Source organism: Prionailurus viverrinus, chromosome B3 (assembly GCF_022837055.1).
Source record: "Prionailurus viverrinus isolate Anna chromosome B3, UM_Priviv_1.0, whole genome shotgun sequence".
Taxonomy (NCBI): Eukaryota; Metazoa; Chordata; class Mammalia; order Carnivora; family Felidae; genus Prionailurus; species Prionailurus viverrinus.
Genome location: NC_062566.1, coordinates 15,610,872 through 15,634,085, shown reverse-complemented (window position 1 = coordinate 15,634,085; position 23,214 = coordinate 15,610,872). Strand labels below are relative to the sequence as shown.

The 23,214-nt window shown below is 39.9% G+C and overlaps 1 protein-coding gene across 7 annotated transcripts in view; it reads right to left on the bottom strand.

Moving 5' to 3' along the window:
* The window catches only part of TJP1 (tight junction protein 1), a 255,244-nt gene that overhangs the window by 104,192 nt on the left and 127,838 nt on the right, over positions 1-23,214 (bottom strand). The window contains exon 1 of one of the 7 annotated variants that reach the window (XM_047862423.1): positions 3,266-3,422. The exons of the other annotated variants lie outside the window; for them this stretch is intronic. Within the exon in view, the coding sequence (XP_047718379.1) occupies positions 3,266-3,292 (27 nt within the window). The 5' untranslated portion in view covers positions 3,293-3,422. Of the gene's footprint in view, positions 1-3,265; positions 3,423-23,214 lie in introns of those variants that run through there. 7 annotated transcript variants of the gene reach the window in all.

The following is a 23,214-nucleotide window of genomic DNA, read 5'->3' as shown; positions in this document are numbered from 1 at the left end:
GACAGAGAACCACCCTCAAATTCCTGTTTTCAACTTTAAAATAATTTTATTATCAGGCACACTAGTAATTCTGTGTGCAATTCAGATGTATGTTATACATATGAAAACCTTTTCCTTTATTATTTCTGAGTTAATGTCACATACGACGAAGCCCTTTCCAATTCAGGCATATTTTTTTAGAAAGTATCCTACACTTTCTTCTAGTTTTATGATTTATTTTATTTGCTCTTATTCAAACACTTGAATTTATTTATTTATTTAGTCTATGGTTTAAGGCAGAGAACTACCATTAACAAAAATTAAAAAATTAAAAAATTAAAGATAACTGACCCCGCACTATTTACTGAATAACCCATCTTTTCCCAGGTAATCTACAATGTTACTTTTAACACATACATATTCTTTTTAAAAAAATTTTTTTTTATTATTGAGAGACAGAGAGAGACAGAGCATGAGCATGGGAGGAGCAGAGAGAGGAGGGGCCACAGATTCTGAAGGAGGCTCCAGGCTCCAAGCTGCATCAGCACAGAGCCCGATGCAGGGCTCGAACTCATAGACTGCGAGATCATGATGTTAACCGAAGTCAGACGCTTAACCCACTGGGCCACCCAGGCGCCCCTAACATATACCTATTCTTAATTTTCCCTCTTGCTGGATAAGTGATAGGCAAGTTACTTTATCTGTGTTTCAATTTTCTTATCCAGAAAGTGGGGATAATAGTAATGCTCACTTCACAGAGTTACTCTATGAATTAAATAAGTTTATTTTAACCCTTAGAACAATACCTGACACATTAAATGCTGACGATGATAATCACTAAAAGCTTATAAATAAAAAGCTGTTCTTGGATTCTGTGGTTCCACTGTCTATTCCTGAGCTGACAGACCGTTTTAAATTCCTCTGCACTTATAACACATTAGGTTTTCTAGTAGGACCTTTTTCCAAAATTTCATAGCTATCAATCATTTTATCAGATAAATTTTCTCATTAATATGTCAAGTTTTCTATAATAACCCAATGAAATTCTATTTGGAACCGTATTACATTATATGTATATCAACTTCGGGAAACCGATATATTCTGTAATACTGACTCTCCCCATCTCCCTCATCTAATTTATTCACATTTTATGTCCTTTAAAATACATGTAATTTACCAACAACTGTTATATTTATTCCTAGGTGTGACCTTTTGGGAGAAAAATTTACTGGAATTTATCAGAATTTTAAAAGCACATTCCCTGTGACCCAGAAATTCCATTTCTAAGGATTTAACACACTCTAACATTCACAGATATAAAAATATAAAGCTACTTAGTACAATAGCAAAATCCCCCAAACAAGTTAAATGTCTGTCATTAAAGAAATGGTGATCTGCAGCGTATTCTTGGGATATTATTACAAAGAATACAAAAATCACAGGTACTTGCTTAGAGAGGAGTTCTACAAACCACTCTGCTAAAACAAGAAAACAAGCTGCAAATTAATGTCTTGTTTTTTTGTTTTTTTTTAACTGAGGGTTAGGGTAGGGGAACAAAAGTATCACATGTAAAGTATTAAGTATACAGTCTGGCTTGTAGTAGCATTTCAGTCACCTTAAGAAATTAAATGTGACTTAGTGAAACGGCTGAATATTCTTTCATTTCACCTATTTTTTTATGGCCTGCCTTGTTGTATAAAAGATTTTGTGGTACTCTCATAATACAGCATTTAAAAAAATAAGTTTTCAACTCACATTTTACTCATAAATATTTAAGAATACACACATCCCTTTTCAATATACCATTAAATCTCAATCCCATACTCGGGAGGAAAAATATTATTTCTTCTAAATCATCCTACTCTAACTTGAAATAACCTTTTTAAAGTGTGTTGTCTTGGATATCAAGCACCAAAGATTACACCTCAGGAACAAAGTGACATTATGTCCAATATGAAAACAAAGCCTTTCCTCCTCGGAAAGGAAACCCCCAGAATGATAAATAATGTGAACTTATTTTAAAATCAAAGCAAAATTTTGCTTTTTATTCTAAGTTATTGGCTCAAGTTTCATCTTCAGATTGTTCGTCATCAAGGTAAGGTCATAAAGGGGAAAATTAAAGTTTTCATAGAGAAAGAATACTATATTCCTTTAAAAAATATACCCACTACTAAGTATAACCGGTAACTTCTGCCTCCCAGAAAACAAGGTCCTGAGTTCAGAAACTTCAGGGCCATATCATACGTTGTTCCAGATGTTACGAATAAACATTTCCAAAAGAAAAATAAATACATAAAACCACTACCTGATTAAGTACTTCGATACCGTTTGAAGTAAGGAGTTGATTTTAAATGGGAGCGATTTTTACTCTTCAAATTTCTGTATGTCTGTAACTGTTAAAAAGAGCAGATACTACTTTATGATGAGAAAGATTAAAATGTACAAAAGGAAAAGAGGATTTTAACGGAATATTACTAACTTCAGCTTTCTGATGTAACATACACGTTGGTTTCACAGCACTGAGAAAAACAGCATACTTCAAAGCACGTGTAAAACTTGATAGGAAAAAGTTACTTTTCCGCTGCACCCACAAGTCTTTTTTATTTTTTAGACTTCATTTCATTGTCCATTTGTAGGAGTATTTTGTGTTACCTCTGAAAGTTTAATTCAAATTAAACTATTAAGAAGTGTTAAGGAGTTATTTTTTCAACGCCACCTCAAACAAATGACACCGTGAAAAAAAATTCCAACCTACTACACACAAAACACTGTTTTGCTGTCTCAATGTCTTATCGCTGGCGCGCGCATACCACGAAGAGTGACATCAGATCGAAACTACACGGTTTCGCCGGTGACCAACCACTCCTCCAAAGACAGCAGTTACCGGCTGGCTGGAGGTAGCACCCCAAACCCCGACCTCCGGCCCGCCGCACGCTCGCGTCGGGTGGCCGCAGGACCCACTCCACGCATAGAGTTTGCCCGCGCAGGACCTGTTGCGCGTCCCCGCCCGCGGAGAGCCGGAGCCAGGCACCGACGCCGGCAGCGATGCACCTGCCCCGGACAGCAGCCCGGCGCGCCCGCCGCCCCCTCCTGGGCCCCCGCCCGCCGCCTGCCCGCCTACCCGCGGGGCTCCGAGCGGCCCACAGCCACAGTCAGCCCTGCCCACCCGCCGCCGCCCCCGGCGCCGGGGCAGCAGCCCGCGGGGAGGAGGGCGGGGCGCGGGCCCGACGCCCGCAGGCGGCCGCGCTCGCTCGGGATCGGCCCTGACGGCCGCGGAGGCGCTCACCTTGGCGGCCGCGGCTCTGGCGGACATCTTGTCTCTCTCCTGCGCCGCGCGAGGCTCCTCGGACCCGAAACTCCGCGCCACCAGCCCGCCGGCTCCTCACGCCACAGACCAGATAAACATCTCCCGGGAGCGAGCGGGGCTGGGGGCGGGGGCGGCCGCAGAGGCCCGGCCCACGGGGAGGGGACTTAACTCGGACAAAAGTCCGGGAAGCGCCCGCCCGCCCGCCCCGCCCGGGTCTTCTCCGCGGGGCGCGCCCGGCCGGCGCCTCTCTCCGAGTGCGGCCACTCGCTCGGCCTCCTGAAGCTCTCACAGCCCGGACACGCCGGCCCCGCCTGTTCGCCACTCGGCAGCACCGAGGGCCTCCCGCCGTCCCTGTAGCCCGTTCGATGGCTCTTTAGAAGCCGGCTTCCGCACGTAACTTCCCTGGAACCAGCCGCGGAGAAGGCATCCAGCCGTCGACAGGCTGAGCCGGCGCCGGCAACTGCGGGTGGCCACGCAAACCTGCCGGCCCGGCCCGGCCCGGCCCACTGAGCATGCCCGGCTGGGAGGGGCGGGGCCACGATGGGGGTGGGGCCAATGTGGGGGCGGGGTCGCAGCGGGGCGGGGTGAGCGCCCAGCGGCCCGCTTCCTCCAGGGGTCGGACCCCAGTCGCGGAAGGAAAAGCCCAGTTTCCGAAGTACTTGGGGGCAGTTTCCGCTGGCATGCGAGTCTTCCTGTTTGTTTTTAATCAAAGGTCCGGCAGAAATCGCCCCCGAGGACAGAGGCCCTGTGTACCAAAGCGTTTTCGACTTCTAACAGAGACGTATCCGCTTGCCCCTCATTAAGCCACCGTGGATCAGCCCCCACGCAGAAAGGCGGCTGGAAAGGCTGATACAGCAAATACCTGACAATAGTTTCTTTAACCTAGTAAATATCGATGGTCACAGCCGTCACCACATGCCTGGGCCTTGCTGCCCCACTGAAAGCAGAATGCGTTTTTCGGTAGAGCATGTCCTGGCTTTCATCTCTAGGGCGCTCAGAACACGGTCTAAATAATTGCTCTCATTCAAACCGATTGTGCTAAAACTGGGAAGGAGGTCATGGGCACTCCTGGGCAAGCTAAGAAATACTCGAAAGAACTGTGGTATCATGGCCCACCCACATTAGGCCTGATGATATATCCAAAGTCTTCCTTCTCTCACCCTTCTAGGCAGGGATCTCAAAACTTTATTTTTTGGCATCCAAAATGCTTAAATTCTTAGTGGCAAGTGAAGGGATCAGGCCGCCCTGCATTTCTAAAGCCAGTTCTCCAGCTCACGTTGGGCAGACAAGGAGGTAAAGACTTGAAGCCCATGGTCCAAGTTAAATCGGCCACTGCATATACTTCCCACAGTGCTGACCGCCTTGCTACACACCAAACGATATGTAAGAAATCATGTCCAGCCTCACTTTTCTAAACTTTGTAGAATGTAAAGCTCTCCACAAATGTCCGAAATTCTTCGTAACAATAAATAACATTCTTAAAAGTACCTAACATAGTGCCACAAAAGGTACACAAGAAATGGGGAAAAAGCATAAACACCAGGTTTTAAACGATGGTTTTCTGTTTGTAACTTCAACTTATGGAAAGATCAAACTGCTCTTAACCAAGAAATATCTGTATATCATACATAAATATCTACCCAGATTATAAAGTAACCTTTTCATATATTTTGTAGCCAAGCTATCTGAACTAGAAAAAATATTCTGCAAATCAAACCCTCATTCTTTTCTTTTTTCCCCCCTGCATAGAAATGGTTGAAGTCACTTTTGTTTTAAACTTATGGTGTGTGTAATTTTTTTGTTTGGAGGCACAGTATTATTTATTCTTTAAAGAACTGTAATTAAAATGTACTCATGAGTAACCACTCTTTTTTAAAAAAAAATCTGGGGAGTTTTTTTATAGTAATAAAATACCTTTCATATCTTCCTTACTTTTACCATTTAATTAGATGTGCAATTCACATAACCTGCCTAGAATTAGGCATTGTGTCTTTAATAGCACTTAAACCTAGAGACATACCTAAAAATGCACAGAAACTCTTTTTTTTCTTGTTTGTCACTTCTCATCAAGTCTCCCATATATCATTTAAATGCTAGATTACAGGAGGACCTGGGTGGCTCAGTTGGTTAAGCGTCCAATTTCGGCTCAGGTCAAGATCTTATGGTTCCTGAGTTCCAGCCTGAGGTTGTGCTCTTGTGCTGACAGCTCAGAGCCTAGAGCCTGCTTTGGATTGTGTCTCCCTCTCTCTCTGCCCCTCCCCTAACCAGGGCTCTGTCTTTCTCTCAAAAATAAGTGAACATTAAAACATATATATATGAATAAATGCTAGATTACATGATTTGTCAAAGATCTAATCCATCTGATTACAATTTTAGTTTCTTTTACTTTTGCCATAGTTTGAAACATAATGAAATAAAAAAAAACTTACTTTGAGAATATCTTGCTTTAAAAATTACATTAAGAAAAATATCTCAATGAATAATAGTACCCTTTAAAATTTTTCAATGGTATTTGTAATATCTGAAGTAAACTGTATAACCTATATTTTATATATTTCCTTTTCTCCAAAGAAACAAGAGAAAGTTTTTGTCATCTGTAAAAATAAAAGTAAAACACTAATGTCAAGTATTGTCAAGGAGAAACACATTTCCATTCCTATGGTTTATTTTTGGGGAGATGCTTTGATAAGAAGTGGAAAAGATAGAGCGTAATCTCAGATAGTTGCCCCTTTAACAATGAAGAGTTTCTCCACTGAACAACAAAAAATGTTGAAGTTATACCACAACTTTAATGCTAGGTATGAATGTGGTTATAGCTCCTCTAGACTGATTACATGGGAAGAAAAACAAGCAAATTTGAGATTCTCATTTAGAATTACAATGAAGTTTAACCAAGAATCTCTTCTGATTACACAGATTATCTTATTTCTGATCATCTAGTACAAACTGAACAGGAACTAAAAAACCACAACACTTACAAAGAGAACTTCCTGTGGGATTTTTGGTGTCTGCGGCTCAAAATGAAAAAAAAAAAAAAAAAACAAAACAAAACCACTGTGCAAAATCGTTATAAATTTTAGAACCGTTTATTAAAACAGCCTTGACCAAATGAACAGCTATATCTATGCCCACATTTTATACATGTATATTTTGTTTTCATTACAGAAAACTTTATCCTTAGAAAGGCATATTTATGTTATTTTTGGTATGAGCTCTTAATTTACATATGAAATGCAAAGGGGAAGTATTATAAAACTGTGGTAGAACATGAGACAATGTTGATAATGGTACAGAAGAGAATATATATACAAAACAGGAGAATCAGGAGAACTTTATGAAGCATTATAACTACAACAACAGCAAAAAAAAAAAGCGAACCTAACCTTACTCTTATGCCATGTCTTTAAAAACTCTGTAAATTGCAGGGGCGTCTTGGTGGCCCAGTGGGTTAAGCACTCAACTATTAATTTCAGCTCAGGTCGTGATCACAGGGCTCCTGAGTTCAAGCCCTGTGCTGTCAGCATGGAGCCTGCTTGGGAGTCTCTCTCTCCTTCTCTCTGCCCCTCCCCCACACACATGCACTCACATGCTCTCTCTCTCAAATAAACTTCAAAAAATTCTATAAATTGGTTCTGAGTTTTCCTCTACCAATAAAGTCATATAACAAGGTTAAATAAGAAACAACTTTCTAAGCCTCATAAAGTTTCTAGACTTCACAGACCAGTAAAATTTCAAAAAAAGAAAAAACACTTTAGGGGTACAGAATAGGATTACCAACTTTTTCACTTATTTTATTTTGCAAAGTAGTGACATTTAAAAACAAACATTAATACACCTGAAGATGGCTAAAATAGTAAACTTTATATAATGTACATTTTGCCACAATAAAAAAAAACCCAAAAGAATGTCACTATCACCAATGTACATTTCTTTTTAAAAGGACTTACAAACACTAAAAACAAGTCCTTTTTTATTCAGTTCAGAATAAAGTACAGTCCTTCCTAAAAGAAGAGTGGGGCCACCCTTCCCTTGACTGTGCCAAGGTGGAGCTTTCTCTGTGTAGGGTCCAGAATGTCACACAACTGGGCAGAGGGTTAGTTCCATAACTCCATAGAATCCATGACCCCAGCCAGGCTTTAACTGGCAAGCCAAGGCTTTAACTCATCTCTGAGCAGTCTGCCTCCCCTTCTCTATAGTTCCTATTTCCCGTCTTCCACACTCTGCTAAGATCCCTCAAAGACCTCCTCCCCAGTGAAAACAGTAATGCATACAGAAAATAGAAATTGAAGCATGGAAACTCCCTTCTCTTCCTGCCAAACAATGACATATTTGCAAACCGAGGGTACCTGTTTTTCTTCTCTTTCCCTCCCCCTGTGCTGTGAATCCCATCCCGGAGAGGGGTGCTGGCCGGCCCCATGAGCTATGTTTTGTCTCACCATCATCTTCATCTTCTTTCAGCCAAAGGGCTCAGAATTCAAGCTTCTCTGATGTCTTCCAACTTAAAAATGAGGTTTGGGAGTGGGGGTGGGGTCAAGGGGGCAACCCTTGACCCTCCCCAGGCTACCTTCAAAGGGATGCAGCCAGCACAGCTATACAGAACCTGGTGCTCAGAATCCACATGGGATTTAATGCTCTGCAGTGCTGTCTTGAATCTTAACAGTTTTTGCATTGAATCTGTTTTGTAAAGGAAGGTGATGGGGCAATGGGCATGCACTGGGGACCTCAGCTCACATGTGGTCCTATTTGTTTTGGAATCCGCAGAGAGTTTCTTGGCTACCCATTCCCCCAACTCCTGAAGTCCCTGTCAGGGATCACTCTCTCTCCCTGCTCCACCACCCTCTGTCCCTCACAAAGATCTGGGACAGGCTTGGGTCAAGTCTGTGTACCCATAGCACCTTATGCTGGGCAAGAGCCCCAGGCTGACAGGAGGCCATATCCTGGTGGGGGTGAGCTTCCCGCCTAGCCCCCACTGGAGGACCAAGCTGTCAGGGGTGGAGGTTTAAGGATCCTTGGTAGTTGCCATCTGCTAGGGGCTGCCATGAGCTAGCAGTCCTGTAGCTCAGCTTCCCTAGGACCTGCCCTCAGCTAGGGCATTTAGGTCACGTGGCTTGTGAGAAGGGGGTCCCGGTAGGCCCAAGAGGCAAGTGGAACCCCCAGGACCCTATGAGGGTCTCTACTGGCTACAATGTGCTCCTCCCAGGAATGGGGTCCTCTCTCCTTCCACCCTGAGTCTGCCTGTGGTTGTCTCTTCTGGCCAGCTTAAGGGACAAACTCCAGGGACAAGCAGCAAAATACAGATTGTGTAATTTAAGTGATTGCTCATACAAGTTAAAGTCTGATCTTTGCTGTTAAAACTGGCACTGCTCAATATAAAGATAAATGGTGGGGTGCCTGGCTGGCTCAGTTGGTGGAGCATCTTGATCTCAGGCTTGTGAGTTCAAGCTGAGTGTTGGGTGTGGAGCTCACTTAAAAAAAAAGATAAACAGTAAAATTGTATGTACCTTTAAGGGCACTGTCTTCTGCTCTTTGAATAAAAGGTCCCACACTTTCATTTTTACTGTACCCCACAAATTATGCAGGCATTAGCTCTGAGACCTCCTCTCTCTCTAGATCACAGTCTAGGACTTGGTGACAAGCTTCTCACAAGTTCTCTTTAGCCTCTAGGTCTGTCTGTTGTCAAAGCATGCCTAGGTCTGTTGGCATTCTTTCTTTCTCATCTTAATTTCACAATTTCACAACGAATGCAGACATACATTCCTTCCATGAAAGAAGCAATGGTGGGGGATTTTCTGGATGGCTCATTTGGTTAAGTGTTGGACTCCTGATTTCTGCTCATGTTCGTGAGATTGAGCCCAGGTTCGGGTTCTTCGCTGATAGCACAGAGCCTGCTTGGGGTTCTCTCTCTCCCTCTCTCTGCTCCTCCCCCGCGTGTGCATGTTCTCTCTCTCTCAAAACAAATAAATAAACATTAAAAAAGAAAGAAAAAAAGAAAGAGAGAGAGAAAGAGAGAAAGAGAAAGAAAGAAAGAAAGAAAGAAAGAAACAAAGAAACAAAGAAACAAAGAAACAAAGAAAGAAAAAGAAAGAAAGAAAGAAATCACAGGTATTTTTCAAAGTCCAACTGGGGGCACCTGGGTGGCTCAGTCGGTTGAGCTTCTGACTTCAGCTCAGGTCATGATCTCCAGGTTAGTGAGTTCGGGCCCCACTTCATCAGGCTTGCTGCTCTCAGCACAGAGCCTGCTTCGGATCATCTGTCCCCCTCTCTCTCCATCCCTCCCCCACTTGCGCTCTCTCTGAAAAATAAACAAACATAAAAAAAATAAAAATAAAAGTCCAACTGGACTACATGCCCCCATTCTCATTCCTATTACCCAGGAATACTATTTAAACTGAATCAGACAGTGTATTTCCAGATCACTTTCTGTGTATTTATTTACACATCTGTATGAAAACAAAGAGAAAGGGGGGAGAAGTGTGTGTGTAGTTATACAGGAATATATACTCTTTTTTAAAAACAAATGGTAGTTAATATTTACTATTTTGCAATTTTTTATTTAATATTTTTGTCAGAGATTATGTCAATGAAAATCATAATTTTATTTTATTTATTTATTTTTAAAGTTTATTTATTTGAGAGAGAGAGCAAGCACGAACAGGGGAGGGGCAGAGCCCAATGCAGGGCTTGAACCCACCAACCGTGAGATCATGACCTGAGCTGTGGTCAGACTCTTAACCAACTGAGCCACAAGCACCCCTACGCCACCATTTTAAAATGACTCTCTAGTACTCCATAATATGGATATACCGTAATTTGTCTCAGTAAGATGGTTTTGATATTATAATGCTGCAATGAAAACCCTTATTTATATCATCTTGTGCACATGTGTAAGTATTTCTCTAGGAGAGACATCCAAAAGGAGGTTTTCTAGGTTGAAGTATATGCTTATTTAAAATAATTTTTTTTATTTATTTTTATTTATTTTTTTTTCAATTTTTTTTTTCAACGTTTATTTATTTTTGGGACAGAGAGAGACAGAGCATGAACGGGGGAGGGGCAGAGAGAGAGGGAGACACAGAATCGGAAACAGGCTCCAGGCTCTGAGCCATCAGCCCAGAGCCTGACGCGGGGCTCGAACTCACGGACCGCGAGATCGCGACCTGGCTGAAGTCGGATGCTTAACCGACTGCGCCACCCAGGCGCCCCTAAAATAATTTTTTTTTAAACTGATACGGTCTACCATTCCTCGAAAAATACCAGACCAACTTATCCTGTTTCTCCCACCATATGAACACTTGATAATATTAATCCTTTAGATTTCTGCCCATCTAGTAGACAAAAAATTGTACGTTGCTTATCTGTTTATCTCATTTACTCCCCCCCTTTTCCTTCTGTTATTTTTGTTATTGATTTGTTGAAGCTCTTCAAGTAAACTTTTTATTGAATGCACCTAAGTCTTTTTAATCAGCAGCTTGTGTGTGTGAGTGTTAAGTAAAATTTGTTTTGGAGTAATTTTAGATGTACAGAAAAGTTACAAAGATAGTACCCAGTTTACCCACCATACCCTGATGTTAATATCTTACATAACTATGGTAGATTTGCTAAAAGCTAAAAAAATTAACATTGTTACAAGAATACTAATTGCATCAAATTCTGCCAATTTTAACTCTGATATTCTTCCAATTTTGCCAATTCTTCCTCCTTTCCAAATCTTAAGGTAATTATTTTAGACATAATCATTTTGAGCCTCTAGACTTTTCTTAAGTTCAGGTTTGTGAACGTAACTACGAATGAGTCAGAGTATAAACCAAAAAGTCACAGAGGACAATACACAGGGTACACCTGGAGGTTTACAGTTCTTATGTTCAAGGGACATTTTTTTTCTCAGACTCCTGTTTGTGAAAGAATTCTCAGACTCCTGTTTGTGAAAGAATTACTGTTTCCAGCCTCAAACAGTAAACAGAGATAAGAAAAAATCTATTGACTTCACTTTAGTTTGGATTCTGTCTTCCCTAGATGGCAGGGAGTCCCAAACTCACTGGATTAAAAAAAAAAAAAAAAAAAAAGACATTCCTTAAAATAAGTTGAATGATCGAGTCCCCCCAGAGTATGTTTGGATTTTTTTTAACAATGTGTGTGTGTTTGTATGTGCTTGAGTGTCTGATAAATCTTTATAATAATACTCTTTTAAAACAAATAAACAGGGGTGCCTGGGTGGCTCAGTTGGTTAAGCGTCCGACTTCGGCTCAGGTCATGATCTCACGGTCCATGAGTTCGAGCCCCGCGTTGGGCTCTGTGCTGACAGCTCAGAGCCTGGAGCCTGTTTCGGATTCTGTGTCTGCCTCTCTCTCTGACCTTCCCCCGTTCACGCTCTGTCTCTCTCTGTCTCAAAAATAAATCAATGTTTAAAAAAAATAAGAAATAAAACAAACATAAAATATAGAAATGTGAGTAAAACTCCATTTTTAAAAAGGTAAATATGTTTTTATGTTTAAAATAATTTTTAAAAGGGAATAAAATAGCTGCATATGCTTGTAAAAGAAACACTGGAAGGAAAATTAAGAATAAATACAAGCAGTTACCTTGGAACAGGGAGGAGATATCAATAATAACTTTTTTACATATACTCTATAACATAGTTGCAACTATGGAAACATAAAAATGTTTTACACACTTTAAGAAAATAAATGAAATGAAGAAGAAAAAAAATCTGTTAAAACTGAAAAGGAACTAAAGCAAGAAAATATACATTAAGTTGGTGACAAATATACATTAAGTTGGTGACCTAACCAATGCCTCTTGCACAATTGTAGATTGTAGATTCTTTGTATAATATATTCTAAGGAAAACAGCACTCCAAAGAAATCCTAAATTTCATTCAGTAAATTATTAGTAATAATATCAGCATTATTACTTTGAAACTATTAATACATGTGTATGCGTGCATTAGCTAATATAAAACGGTTATATATTCATTTGCATATTAAGCTATATATAATAATTAGCTGCTATTTATGTGTTTTAACAAATATGTTAGTATATTAATATATTAGCATTAACATACAATAATTTATATTAGCATTATATTATATATGATAGTTTCAAAGTTACATATAAATATATAACAATTTCAAAGTAATAATGCTTACATGTTAGTGTATGCTAATAATGTTAATATTATAATGTATGCTTATACATTGGTTATATATTAGTTAATGCATCAATATATATTAGGGTATATTAACATTCTTATAAACAAGATTTTTACTTAAGTATAAAATCAAAGAAGCTAAATAAAAATGTTGCATTCTAATTTAAATTTTAAAAATCAGTGTGACTTAGTTTTTAAAGTGTCTTTTAAAACATATATAAATATAAATATGTATGTGTGTGTGTGTGTGTGTGTGTGTGTAGAGATTTCCTAGCTCTCACCCATGAAAAAGACTAGAAAGGATGAAAACCCAATAGCAACAAGCACATCTAGTGCGCATACTGTAATCTCCAGACAGGAATGCCTGGCTATAGGTCTGGAGCAAGAAATATACAAGATAATCTTGGGGTATTTTGTGCCAGAAAGCAAGGAAGTTCTCAAAGGGATACAGAAGCCAACAACCAGGAGTTCCCATTAGCCAAAGATAAAACAACTTGAGCTCCCCAATATATAAAAAAAAAGGCAATTAACTGAAACACACTGAATTTCTAAATCCCATGAATTCATAATAACAACAAAAAGGAAAGTGAGAGAACCCCCAAACAACTACTTATTGAATAGCCCTGGATATAACTTGGGCACCAACTTCTTATTCTGTAAGGCATCAATTTAAAGGAAAGAATATATTTACTATGAGAGTTATTTCAGATGATCAAATAAGTCTAATTGATGAAAAAAATGTTCCTTATATAATTACTACAGGGGCGCCTGGGTGGCTCAGTTGGTTAAGCATCTGACTCTTGATTTTAGCTCAGGTCATGATCTCGTAGTTCATGAGTTCAAGCCTCACGTCGGGCTCCATGCTGACAGTGTCAAGCCTGCTTGCGATTCTCTCTCCCTCTCTCTTTGCCCCTCCCCTCCCCCCAAATAAATAAACCTAAAAAATAAAATAAAATAAGTCCAGCTAACAAGGAAATCATCTTGTAACACTTGAAATAATAGACCTAGGCAATTGATCATCAAAGGATCAAGTCACTGATCAAGATTAGCATCATTAAAAGCTAAGACAAACAAACATTTATGCCTCCATGTGCTACAACCGAAGCAAACAGTACTATCTACAGAGGATGTCTGCCCCCAAAGTGGAACTTGCATGAAATTCAGCCTATAGGGTTAACTTTCATAAATAGAAATACAGGAGATAGAGATACAGGAGTTAAACGACTCTGCAAGGAAGCAAACAGATGAATACAGAATGAAGGAAGTTCTACATAGGAAAATGGACCCAATTTTCAAAACAAATCACTAGAAAAAAAGAAAAGCAAGTTGGGACTGATATGGACCATCTGTGGATGGATTCCTTTTCAGATCCACCTATTGTAAAAAGACATTTTTCAGACATTTGGGGAAATTTGATTATGGACTGAGTGTGCAATGATACCCAGATGTGATAATGGTATTGCAGCTACACAGGACAGTATCCCTTTTTAAGAGATGCATATGGAGGGGCACCTGGGTGGCTCAGTTGGTTGAGCATCTGACTTTGGCTCAAGTCATGATTTCATGGTTAGCGAGTTCAAGCCCCACATCAGGCTCACTGCTGTCAGCACAGAGCCTGCTTCAGATCCTCTGTCCCTCTTTCTCTGCCCTTCCCCTGCTTACACTCACTCAAAAACTAAAAAAAAAAAAGATGCATATGGAAACATTTAGAGTTCAAATATCACAATGTGCTTGGGATTTGCTTTAAAAACATTTTAAGCAAAGAGAAAAATTAAAAAGTAGAGGCAGAAATGTAGCAAAATATTGAAAATTGGTGAATCCAGGTGATGGGCATATGGGAAGTTTCTTGTATTATTCTTTCTATTTTGGAGTATATTGGAATGTTCATATACATTTGAAATTTTTTATCATGAAAATCAACAAAAACAATAAAAACAAATATTCCTGTCAGCAAAGGTGGGTATATTATAGATAACTGTCAGACACTGCAGCCATCCCTATTTGGAGACCCTATTGCACTGTGGCATTGCAGTTCTCATCAAGAGTTGGAATATTTTTCCCCCATCCCTTGAATCTGGGCAGCAATGTGACCTGTTTTAGTTAAAAGAAAAATATGACACAAGCAGAAGCTTAAAAAACACTTGGGCAATAGGGTGTGGTTTCTCTTGTTGCTAAGAATCCTGAGACCACCATGGGAAGAAGCCCCAATTGGCAGGGGCTGGAGGTCATGTGGAAAAGAAATGAGACACCCTGGCTCACAGTGTGCCAACCTGCAGACATTTGAGCGAGGGAATTCTAGACCATCCAGTTTCAGCCAAGCCACAAACTGACTGCATCTGTATGAGTGAGCTCAGGCAAGTCTAGCAAAAGAACCAGTCGGCAGCCCACAGAATCATGAACGTTTTTTAAGATGTTAAGTACTGGATGATTTGTTACACAGCAAGGTCAAACTGATGTGTATGGCTAAATCTCCAGGAGTACTACACAAACATATGCAAAAGAGGAGATTCTAAGTACTGTGGGGGCACATGGCATGTAATCCATAAAGGTATCTGACTGGGAATTCACTATGAATTCACATGACACTAGAAAATGTACACATGGGGGGCGCCTGGGTGGCTCAGTCGGTTAAGCGGCCGACTTCGGCTCAGGTCATGATCTCACAATCCATGAGTTCGAGCCCCGCGTCGGGCTCTGTGCTGACAGCTCGGAGCCTGGAGCTTGCTTCAGATTCTGTGTCTCCCTCCCTCTCTCTGTACCTCCCCTACTCACACTCTGTCTCTCTTTCTCTCTCTCTCTCAAACACAAACATTAAAAAAAATTTTTTTTAAAAAGGAAAATGTACACATGGAAACCACTGTAAAGACAATGGAGGCTTTGCTAGATGGCCTCCTTTTGTCTGTACAACGAGGGCTATCAAATCGAGTAGTCACTTCACTGATAGAGGCAGGTATGACTGATGGACCATGGAGAACTTTTTTCTTTTGAGGACTACAGAGGTCCGGCTCTGCCTCCAGTCACCAATCCCAGACAAAAGAGAAATAGTCTTTGGGATTGCTGGCAGATGGCACCGCCTTTCTTCCCTCACAATTCTGCAATCCAAGTAGCCAGTGCATAAAGAGAGCACACATCTGTGAGAGTCTGGCTGACCCTCCCTCCTCTAAGCACCACAGCTGGGGCTATGCTAGCATATATGAACACATCCGGGGCACTCTCCAACAGGGCACATGCACCCTTCGTACTGAAAGAACAAATCATGTTTCCTACTTACCACAGATGTCCACCTGCAAATGCTGGACTCGGGTATAAGGACTAATTAGAGAGTGTTTAAAGTACCACAGGAAAAAAAAATGATCACAGGAGTCACTGAGGTGCATATGGATATTTTAACCAAGGTATTTTTTACTAAAGGAAAAATATTAAAGGATTTTAAAACATCTTTTTAAATGTTTACTTATTTTTGAGAGAAAGAGAGAGAGCTGCATGAGCAGCGGAGGGTCAGAGAGAGAGGGAGACACAGAATCTGAAGCAGAGTCCAGGCTCTGAGCTGTCAGCACAGAGCCCAGTGTGGGGCTCAAACCCACGAACCGTGATATCATGACCTGAGCCGAAGTTGGACGCTTAACTAACTGAGCCACCCAGGCACCCCTAAAGGGTTTTAAATCATGACTGATTAATTTAGCTAAATCACATAACTTTAAAATAATCCTCCAAAGGACTGTATGGCTCCTCTTAGTATCATCAGCAAAATATTAAACCTATAAAAAAATTCAAGACAGTTAAGTATTTCTCCATAATACTAGCTATTTATTTGCAACTATTTTAAACTTTTTTTTTTTAACGTTTATTTATTTTTGACACAGAGAGAGACAGAGCATGAATGGGGAGGGTCAGAGAGAGGGAGACACAGAATCTGAAACAGGCTCCAGGCTCTGAGCTGTCAGCACAGAGCCCAACGCAGGGCTCCAACTCACGGACCGTGAGATCATGACCTGAGTCGAAGTCGGCCGCTTAACTGACTGAGCCACCCAGGCGCCCCTATTTGCAACTATTTTAAAAATCAATTTGATACTTTAATTTTTAATGAATATGGCTATTTTCAGTACATTAGAATTACTCTTCTCACAAATGCCGCCCACATTTACATGTTAATTTATCCAACTTCTTCATTTATATTTTTAAAGGTGCAATATAATTTTTAAGTACATTTTTTAAAGCACAGAATCTTATAAGTAAATGGCCATATTTTATACTCTTCTGAATTAGCAAACTATTATTTAGTAAACGTTGCAAATGCCTTTTTGGACTATGTATGGATTTGGAATTAACATTATTCAAAAAAGCCTAACAACACAAAAAGATCATTAAATATGGTATTTGGGAAGACTGGACTTTAAAAGCTAAGAAAAATTGGTGGCAGCTTCATTATCTATGGAACTACCTACAGGGGACAAATGAAGAACCTGCAGCTGAGCTGAAGGTTGGTGCAGCAGAAGCCAGGGCCCTACTCGGCCTCCTTAACTTGGGACAGAACTTTGATTTCCTGCTCCTGAGAGTCCTGCCTTTTCCTATTGAAAGGGCAAAACAGGGGCGCTCAGTCAGTGGCTCAAGTCAGTTAAGCCTCCAACTTCGGCTCAGGGCATGATCTCGCAGTTTGTGAGTTGGAGCCTTACATCGGGCTCTGTGCTGACAGCTCGGAGCCTGGAGCCTGCTTCGGATTCTGTGTCTCCCTCTCTCTGCCCCTTCCATGCTCTGTCTCAGTCTCTGTCTCTCTCTCAAAAATAAAATAAAAACAGTTAAAAAATTAAAAAAAAAATGAAAGCACAACACAAAGAGCTGAGGAAAAGCCATTAGCTTCATTATCATTCTACCTAATACTAAAATAAATGTTCTCTCCTGTTAACAAAGTGTGGACACATATGCTGAAAGCATCAGAAAAAACATAATGGAAATAATCTGGGAAAGGTCTTCTGGGACTAAAGTTTCCTCATCTGTACAACAGAGGGGAGTGACCTGGGAGATTGGGGTGTGTTGGCGGGGGGGAGGGGTATGCTGGATTAATCCTAAAACCATTTCCAGCCATAACTTTCAGTGATCTAAAAAGTCAAAAGCTTTTGATCCCTGACACTATGAGGCTAATATCAGATGTGGTTATTTGTAGGTTTTACAAGTTCAGGGAAAATACAGATGATAAAACCATAGACTCTGCTTCTGTGAACAGCTCTAATTTTAAATGGATCTAATTTTAAAGATGATGAATATTTCCACATGAGAGTATATATATGAAAGTGAAAAATTTTATAAAAGCTGGAAAAATTAGAAAACACGCAAAAATCCAGCTAAACTTCAATCTGTGTGCGAGAGAGTATGTTTTGAAAGGGTGTGGTTTCCTGACTCTGGATTGTTTGGAAATATTCTGACAAAGCCAAATTCATTTCTCTGATATCTGAACACAGCAAGGAACTCGTGCCTAAAATAGCATAAAACATGATATTCCTATGCATGTAATCGATGTAAGTCAACTAAAAAATGTGACAGACGCCCATAAGATTTTTAATCTGTGTTCTCATAATTCCTTTTGTAGAGATAGTCTCTGCCATTGGCTGGACTAGAAAATTTAGCAACACTTAGCATACTTTTCACTCACTTGTTCATTAGCGCAGTTTTCACCTATTCAACAAGTATTTTTAGAACTCTTACTATGTGCCAGAAACCACTTCTTTTAAAATCCTTCCAGGTTTATTTGTTTAACTTCATACTCCTTTACTCTCTCTCTTGTCTTTGGTAGGTATGATGCCATGTTCACACTACGCAGGAGCACATTTAAACTGTGGTACTCAAAGCAGAATGCTCTCTTATGAAGGGAAAAACCCAATCCACATACATGGGTCAGGAGGAGCAGATAAATAGATGAGCAATTCGGTATTTTTTACCCTCCCCCTCCCACCTCAAGAGAAATACAGTTCTGGCTGCACTTAATGTTGCTTCTTCCTCTGTTGTAAAGAGAAGTTATGCCTGCGGTGACCTACTTTTACAGAGTGAATCTGAGACAGAAATAACAGACAAAAGACTTTATAATATATAGTAATTATAAACATGTGTGATTGCTTTAACATAAAAAATATTTTATGTGGATGGAGATTATATATTATTCTGCATTATTTCCTTCTCTGTGCATAAATGTTAACAAAACAACAGAAGAACCAGTTAATAGTGGCAATCAGTAGTAATTAATAGGACTATTTGAACAATGTATTAGAAAAATGTAACAAGATTTTATGTTTTTCTGTCCTCTGATATAACAATTTAACTCTTAAAAAATATTTATTGGGTATTTAAATTTTGTAGGCTTTATATTGTATATTTTTAAGATATATAAATTTAAGACTCCTTAAAAGGAAAATATAAATACAACAGGGCTAAACAGATACATTTAACTACCACTGCCCACAAAAATAATAATGCCCTGCTTCTTTCAGTGCCATGATACAATAGGATATTTTTATTCTTTCTGTTTCCTTTTTCAATAACACTTGTCTGAACCACCTGTAGCAGTTTAGACATCCTTTGTTTATGTGCTCGCAAAACTGAATAGTCATATGTAAAATTCGCTTTGACTTGCAGCTCTGTTCAGCTCAAACCCACGTGACACGGATCCCTGGTGTCAGCCCAATGTAATGACATTAAGCTAAATATCCTCTCAACAAAACCATTTGAGGGTGGAATGCTTAGGATTTCATTTACTAGCAAGGACAGGTTTTTAGACTTGTGGGAATTCATTCCCACCTCTCCAAAAACATCCATCCACATTGTACCTAAAGGCTTGTTAATCAGGTTGTTTGCACCTATAAATTCATCACATAGGCTATCCCTGTCTAAAATATCTATTTTATAAAACTTTATTTTAAAGTAATTGTAGAGTCACAAGAACATGCAAAGAAATGTTCAGGGAAATCCCATGCTCCCTTCACCCAGCTCCCCTGACGCTAGCATCTTACACAACTCTAATACAATATGGAAACCAAGAAATTGACAGTGGTGCTTTCCAAAGACTGTGTTCAGACTTTGCCAGTTATATAAGGGCTTGTGTTGTGCATGTGCGTGTAGCTCTATGCAACTTGATCGCTGTGGTCTTATATAGCCACAACCACCGCCACCAAGATACTCAACTGTATTTTCACCACAAGAATCTCTTATGTTCCCTCTCCCACCAATCTCTAACCCCTGGCAACTAATAATCTGTTCCCCATCTCTATAATTATATTACTTCATGAATGTTACATAAATGGAGTCATACAATATATAACCTTTTGGAATTGGTTTTGCTCACTCAGCATGTTTTCCTTAGGGTTTATACTAGTTGTTGCATGTATCATTAATTCATTCCTTTGTAAAAATAATACTAATACTAATACTAATACTAATACTAATACTAATTCCTTCCTTATTCCACCTTATGGAGGTATCATAGTTTAACTATTATCCATTGAAGGACATTTGAGTACTTTCCAACTTGGGAATAGCATGAATAAAACTACTTTGAATATTTGTGTACAAATCCCTGCCTGAAAATAACTTTTCATTTCTCTGGGACAAATGCCCAAAAATTCAAATGCGGGGTCCAATGGTAAATCCTATTGCGGGGGGGGGGGGGGGGGGGGCGGGGGTTGAGAAGAACTGTAGAAATATTTTTCAGAGTAGCTGTACCATTCTACATTACAACCAACAATGTATGAGTAATGCAGTTTGCTTCCTTGCCAGCATATGGCGTTCTCACTGTGTTTCATTTTGGCCATTCTGGTAGGTGTGTAATTGTATCTCATTGTAATCTTAATTTGCCTTGCTCTAATGGCTAATGAGAAATTCACCTGTATATCTCCTTCAGGGAAATGTCTATGTCTTTTGTCCATTTTCTAACAGGATTTTTATTTATTTATTTATTTTACTCTTGAGTTTTGAGAGTTCTTTATATAGCCTAGATATAAGGACTTTGTTGGATACATAGTTTGCAAAATATTTTTTCGTGACTCTTTTCTAATGACATTTTTTCCCTTTTCCAATAATTTAAAAAAAATTGAAACAGTCATTTCCAAAAAGGAGTCATTTTATTACCATATGAGTTTTTGCCACAACCTATATATAACACCAAATGACTCAGATTCAGTCACTTTATCCTTCTTAGGCTTCTTAGGGCTTCATCAAAGATCACTAAAAACTTCTGAAGAAACAGCATATAAATGTCTGTTTTACTGTCCTTTTCCCTCCATTCTCATCTTCAGTGTTACTCCAAATTAGAGAAGGACATTCCTTTTGTCCCACGACACTTGAAAATACGATTTTACACCCGGCCAATTCGTTAGTATCATTTTATACTGACAACAAACATCTTGTAAGGCAAAGATGCTTAGGAGGCTCTCTCCCTGCATTTCTATAAATTCAAACATCTCATTAAATGCTTCTGCACATTTTGAGGAAATGGAAAAGTGACCCAAAACTTGGATTATGAAAGCCTCAATTTCATAGGTAAACAATCACACTGCTTCTGTTTTTAAATGCTTTTTTTTTTAAATAGTATGTGTATGAGGCATGTAGGCATTTAATAGGTAAGATCATTTGAGTTTCTTTGGTGAGAAGTTTGTAGATTGAATGGAACTTCCAAAATTTACATGTGAACTATCCTGGATCTGCAAACAGTAAGCAAAGTAGAATGAGATGTCAACAATCTTTGTGCCTTTTTTGTTGTCTTCAGATTTCATTAAAATCTTCACACAAATCAAGAAGATGATTCAAAAGTTTAATTTTAAATCAAAATACAGCTGAGCAGAACATTTGATCTGATGTGCTACGGACAGCAGGATGGTTGCAGAGACCTGAGAGAATTAGCTCTATACCATAAGGAGCAAACGTATCTGGCATTTAGGTTTCCTTGTTTGCCCACAAGGGTGCATTACTGTAACCTGTGAATCAGAAAATGTAAGCTGCATAGAGGCAACAGGGAATAAAACCATAATGCATATTCATTCGTGTGGTATGTCTAAGATTGTTCAGCAGCAGCTATTTCCAACTGATTATTGATCTCTTTTGGGGAGATGAGAAAACTTTTCATTGATTTAGAAGTACCCGCGGATCTCAGCCCAAACTGGTAGGATTCGGCTTCCAAATGTGCCTTCACATCACCTTCTCCATGCCCAGTTCCAATGTCCATTCTGTGTATTGTGTAGCATGCCCTGTTTTGCTGACTTGACTCCCCAATCCAGTTGAATGCGTCCTTCCATCTGTCAGTAAAACACCAGTCATTTAGCTTTCTTTTTCAATGAGATGTGGGCCATGCTGGCATTGCTATTGTAATCGTTAATTATCTGAATTATTTGAAGACATGATCAGAATATTCACAATGTTAACATTTTAACAAGCACTATCTTAAAGCACAACAGTTAATCAACGGGCCACGTCAAAGCCATATTCTTAACACTCATGATTACAGCATCCTTAATTACACACTTAAATCTCCTTGCTCGGAGTGATGCAACAATGGATGATGATCCATTACTATGAACTGTAAATCACAGATACCATGAGTGTTAGAGTAAAAAGGGTGACAGCAACTACAGAGAGTAGATCATCTATGCAGTACATTTTGGCAGTAAAGCGCCCCTGCTTTTGGCCCCTATTTGGAGGCCACCTCACGGGTTTCATACTTTTCCCTCAACCTTCAGTGCCCACCACCAAAAGCCAGGGAGTGGTTTCCTGTGACAAAGGGTTTTCAGTGCTAGAATCGGGACACTGGGCAACAGAAGACATCTAGTCACCTTAGTGTGAAATGCAAAAGAGTTATTCTAGAAAGCCCTAGAATAACTAGTCACCCTAGCGTGAAATGTAAAAGAGTTATTCTAGAAAGCCCTCAGAGTAGGATTGCCCCTCTTACTGGCTCTGGTCATCCCTTGACCTGATTACATTCATTCCAGAGGACCAGAGAAGGAAGTTTTGGAGAGCAGATACATGGGCTGGTCTCCATCTCTTCCTCCTCCTCTGCCATGTCCCCATTTCACTCTTGGTTCAGAAATTAAAACTGTATATAGTCTCCTCACTTTCCCCTTTCCAGGAAAGGAAGAGACAGAAGTTGGAGGGGCAAACCCCACAACAGGAAGGCTGCAGTATGAATGCTCCCAAACTTTTCCAGTTTTTCCACTCCAATGCCGTGGAGTAAAGCTGCACCATTATCACCCTGCTGTAAATACAAAGCATTCTTCTCCATAATTCATTAATTGTTTCCTTATTAGATGTCACTCATGGTGCCATCTGGAATATGAGAAAGAATAAAAGGAAGGTCTCTGTCTTCAAAGAATCTGCAGTCTAGAGAGGGAGACAAATAAAAGGAGAACCAGTAGAGCAAGGGCTAAGAACACAGAGAGGGAACTAAGCAAGCAGAGAAAAGGAAAACTTGGATGGACGTTTGGGGGGGAAAGGTGTTCCTAGGAGAGAACTTGGTGGAAGTGTGACTATCTTAAACAGAAAATCGCTAACCTCAGAATCAGAGTTCCTATATTGCAAAGTCCTTGAAGTATGTTTCAAAGGGTACCACCAGTTTGAGGACTGCTCCTCTAAAAATAGGACATTGACATTTCCCAAGAGCAGCAAGAAGAACTCACAAGAGGGGAATGTGACTGCATAAGGCTGACAAGGGGAAGGAGTCTTATCCCCTCCCCACTTGCCTGGAAGGCTGGGCCTTAAACGTGGTGGTAGGGCACTGAGCCAGCATTCCAGTGTAGTCTGAAGTTGA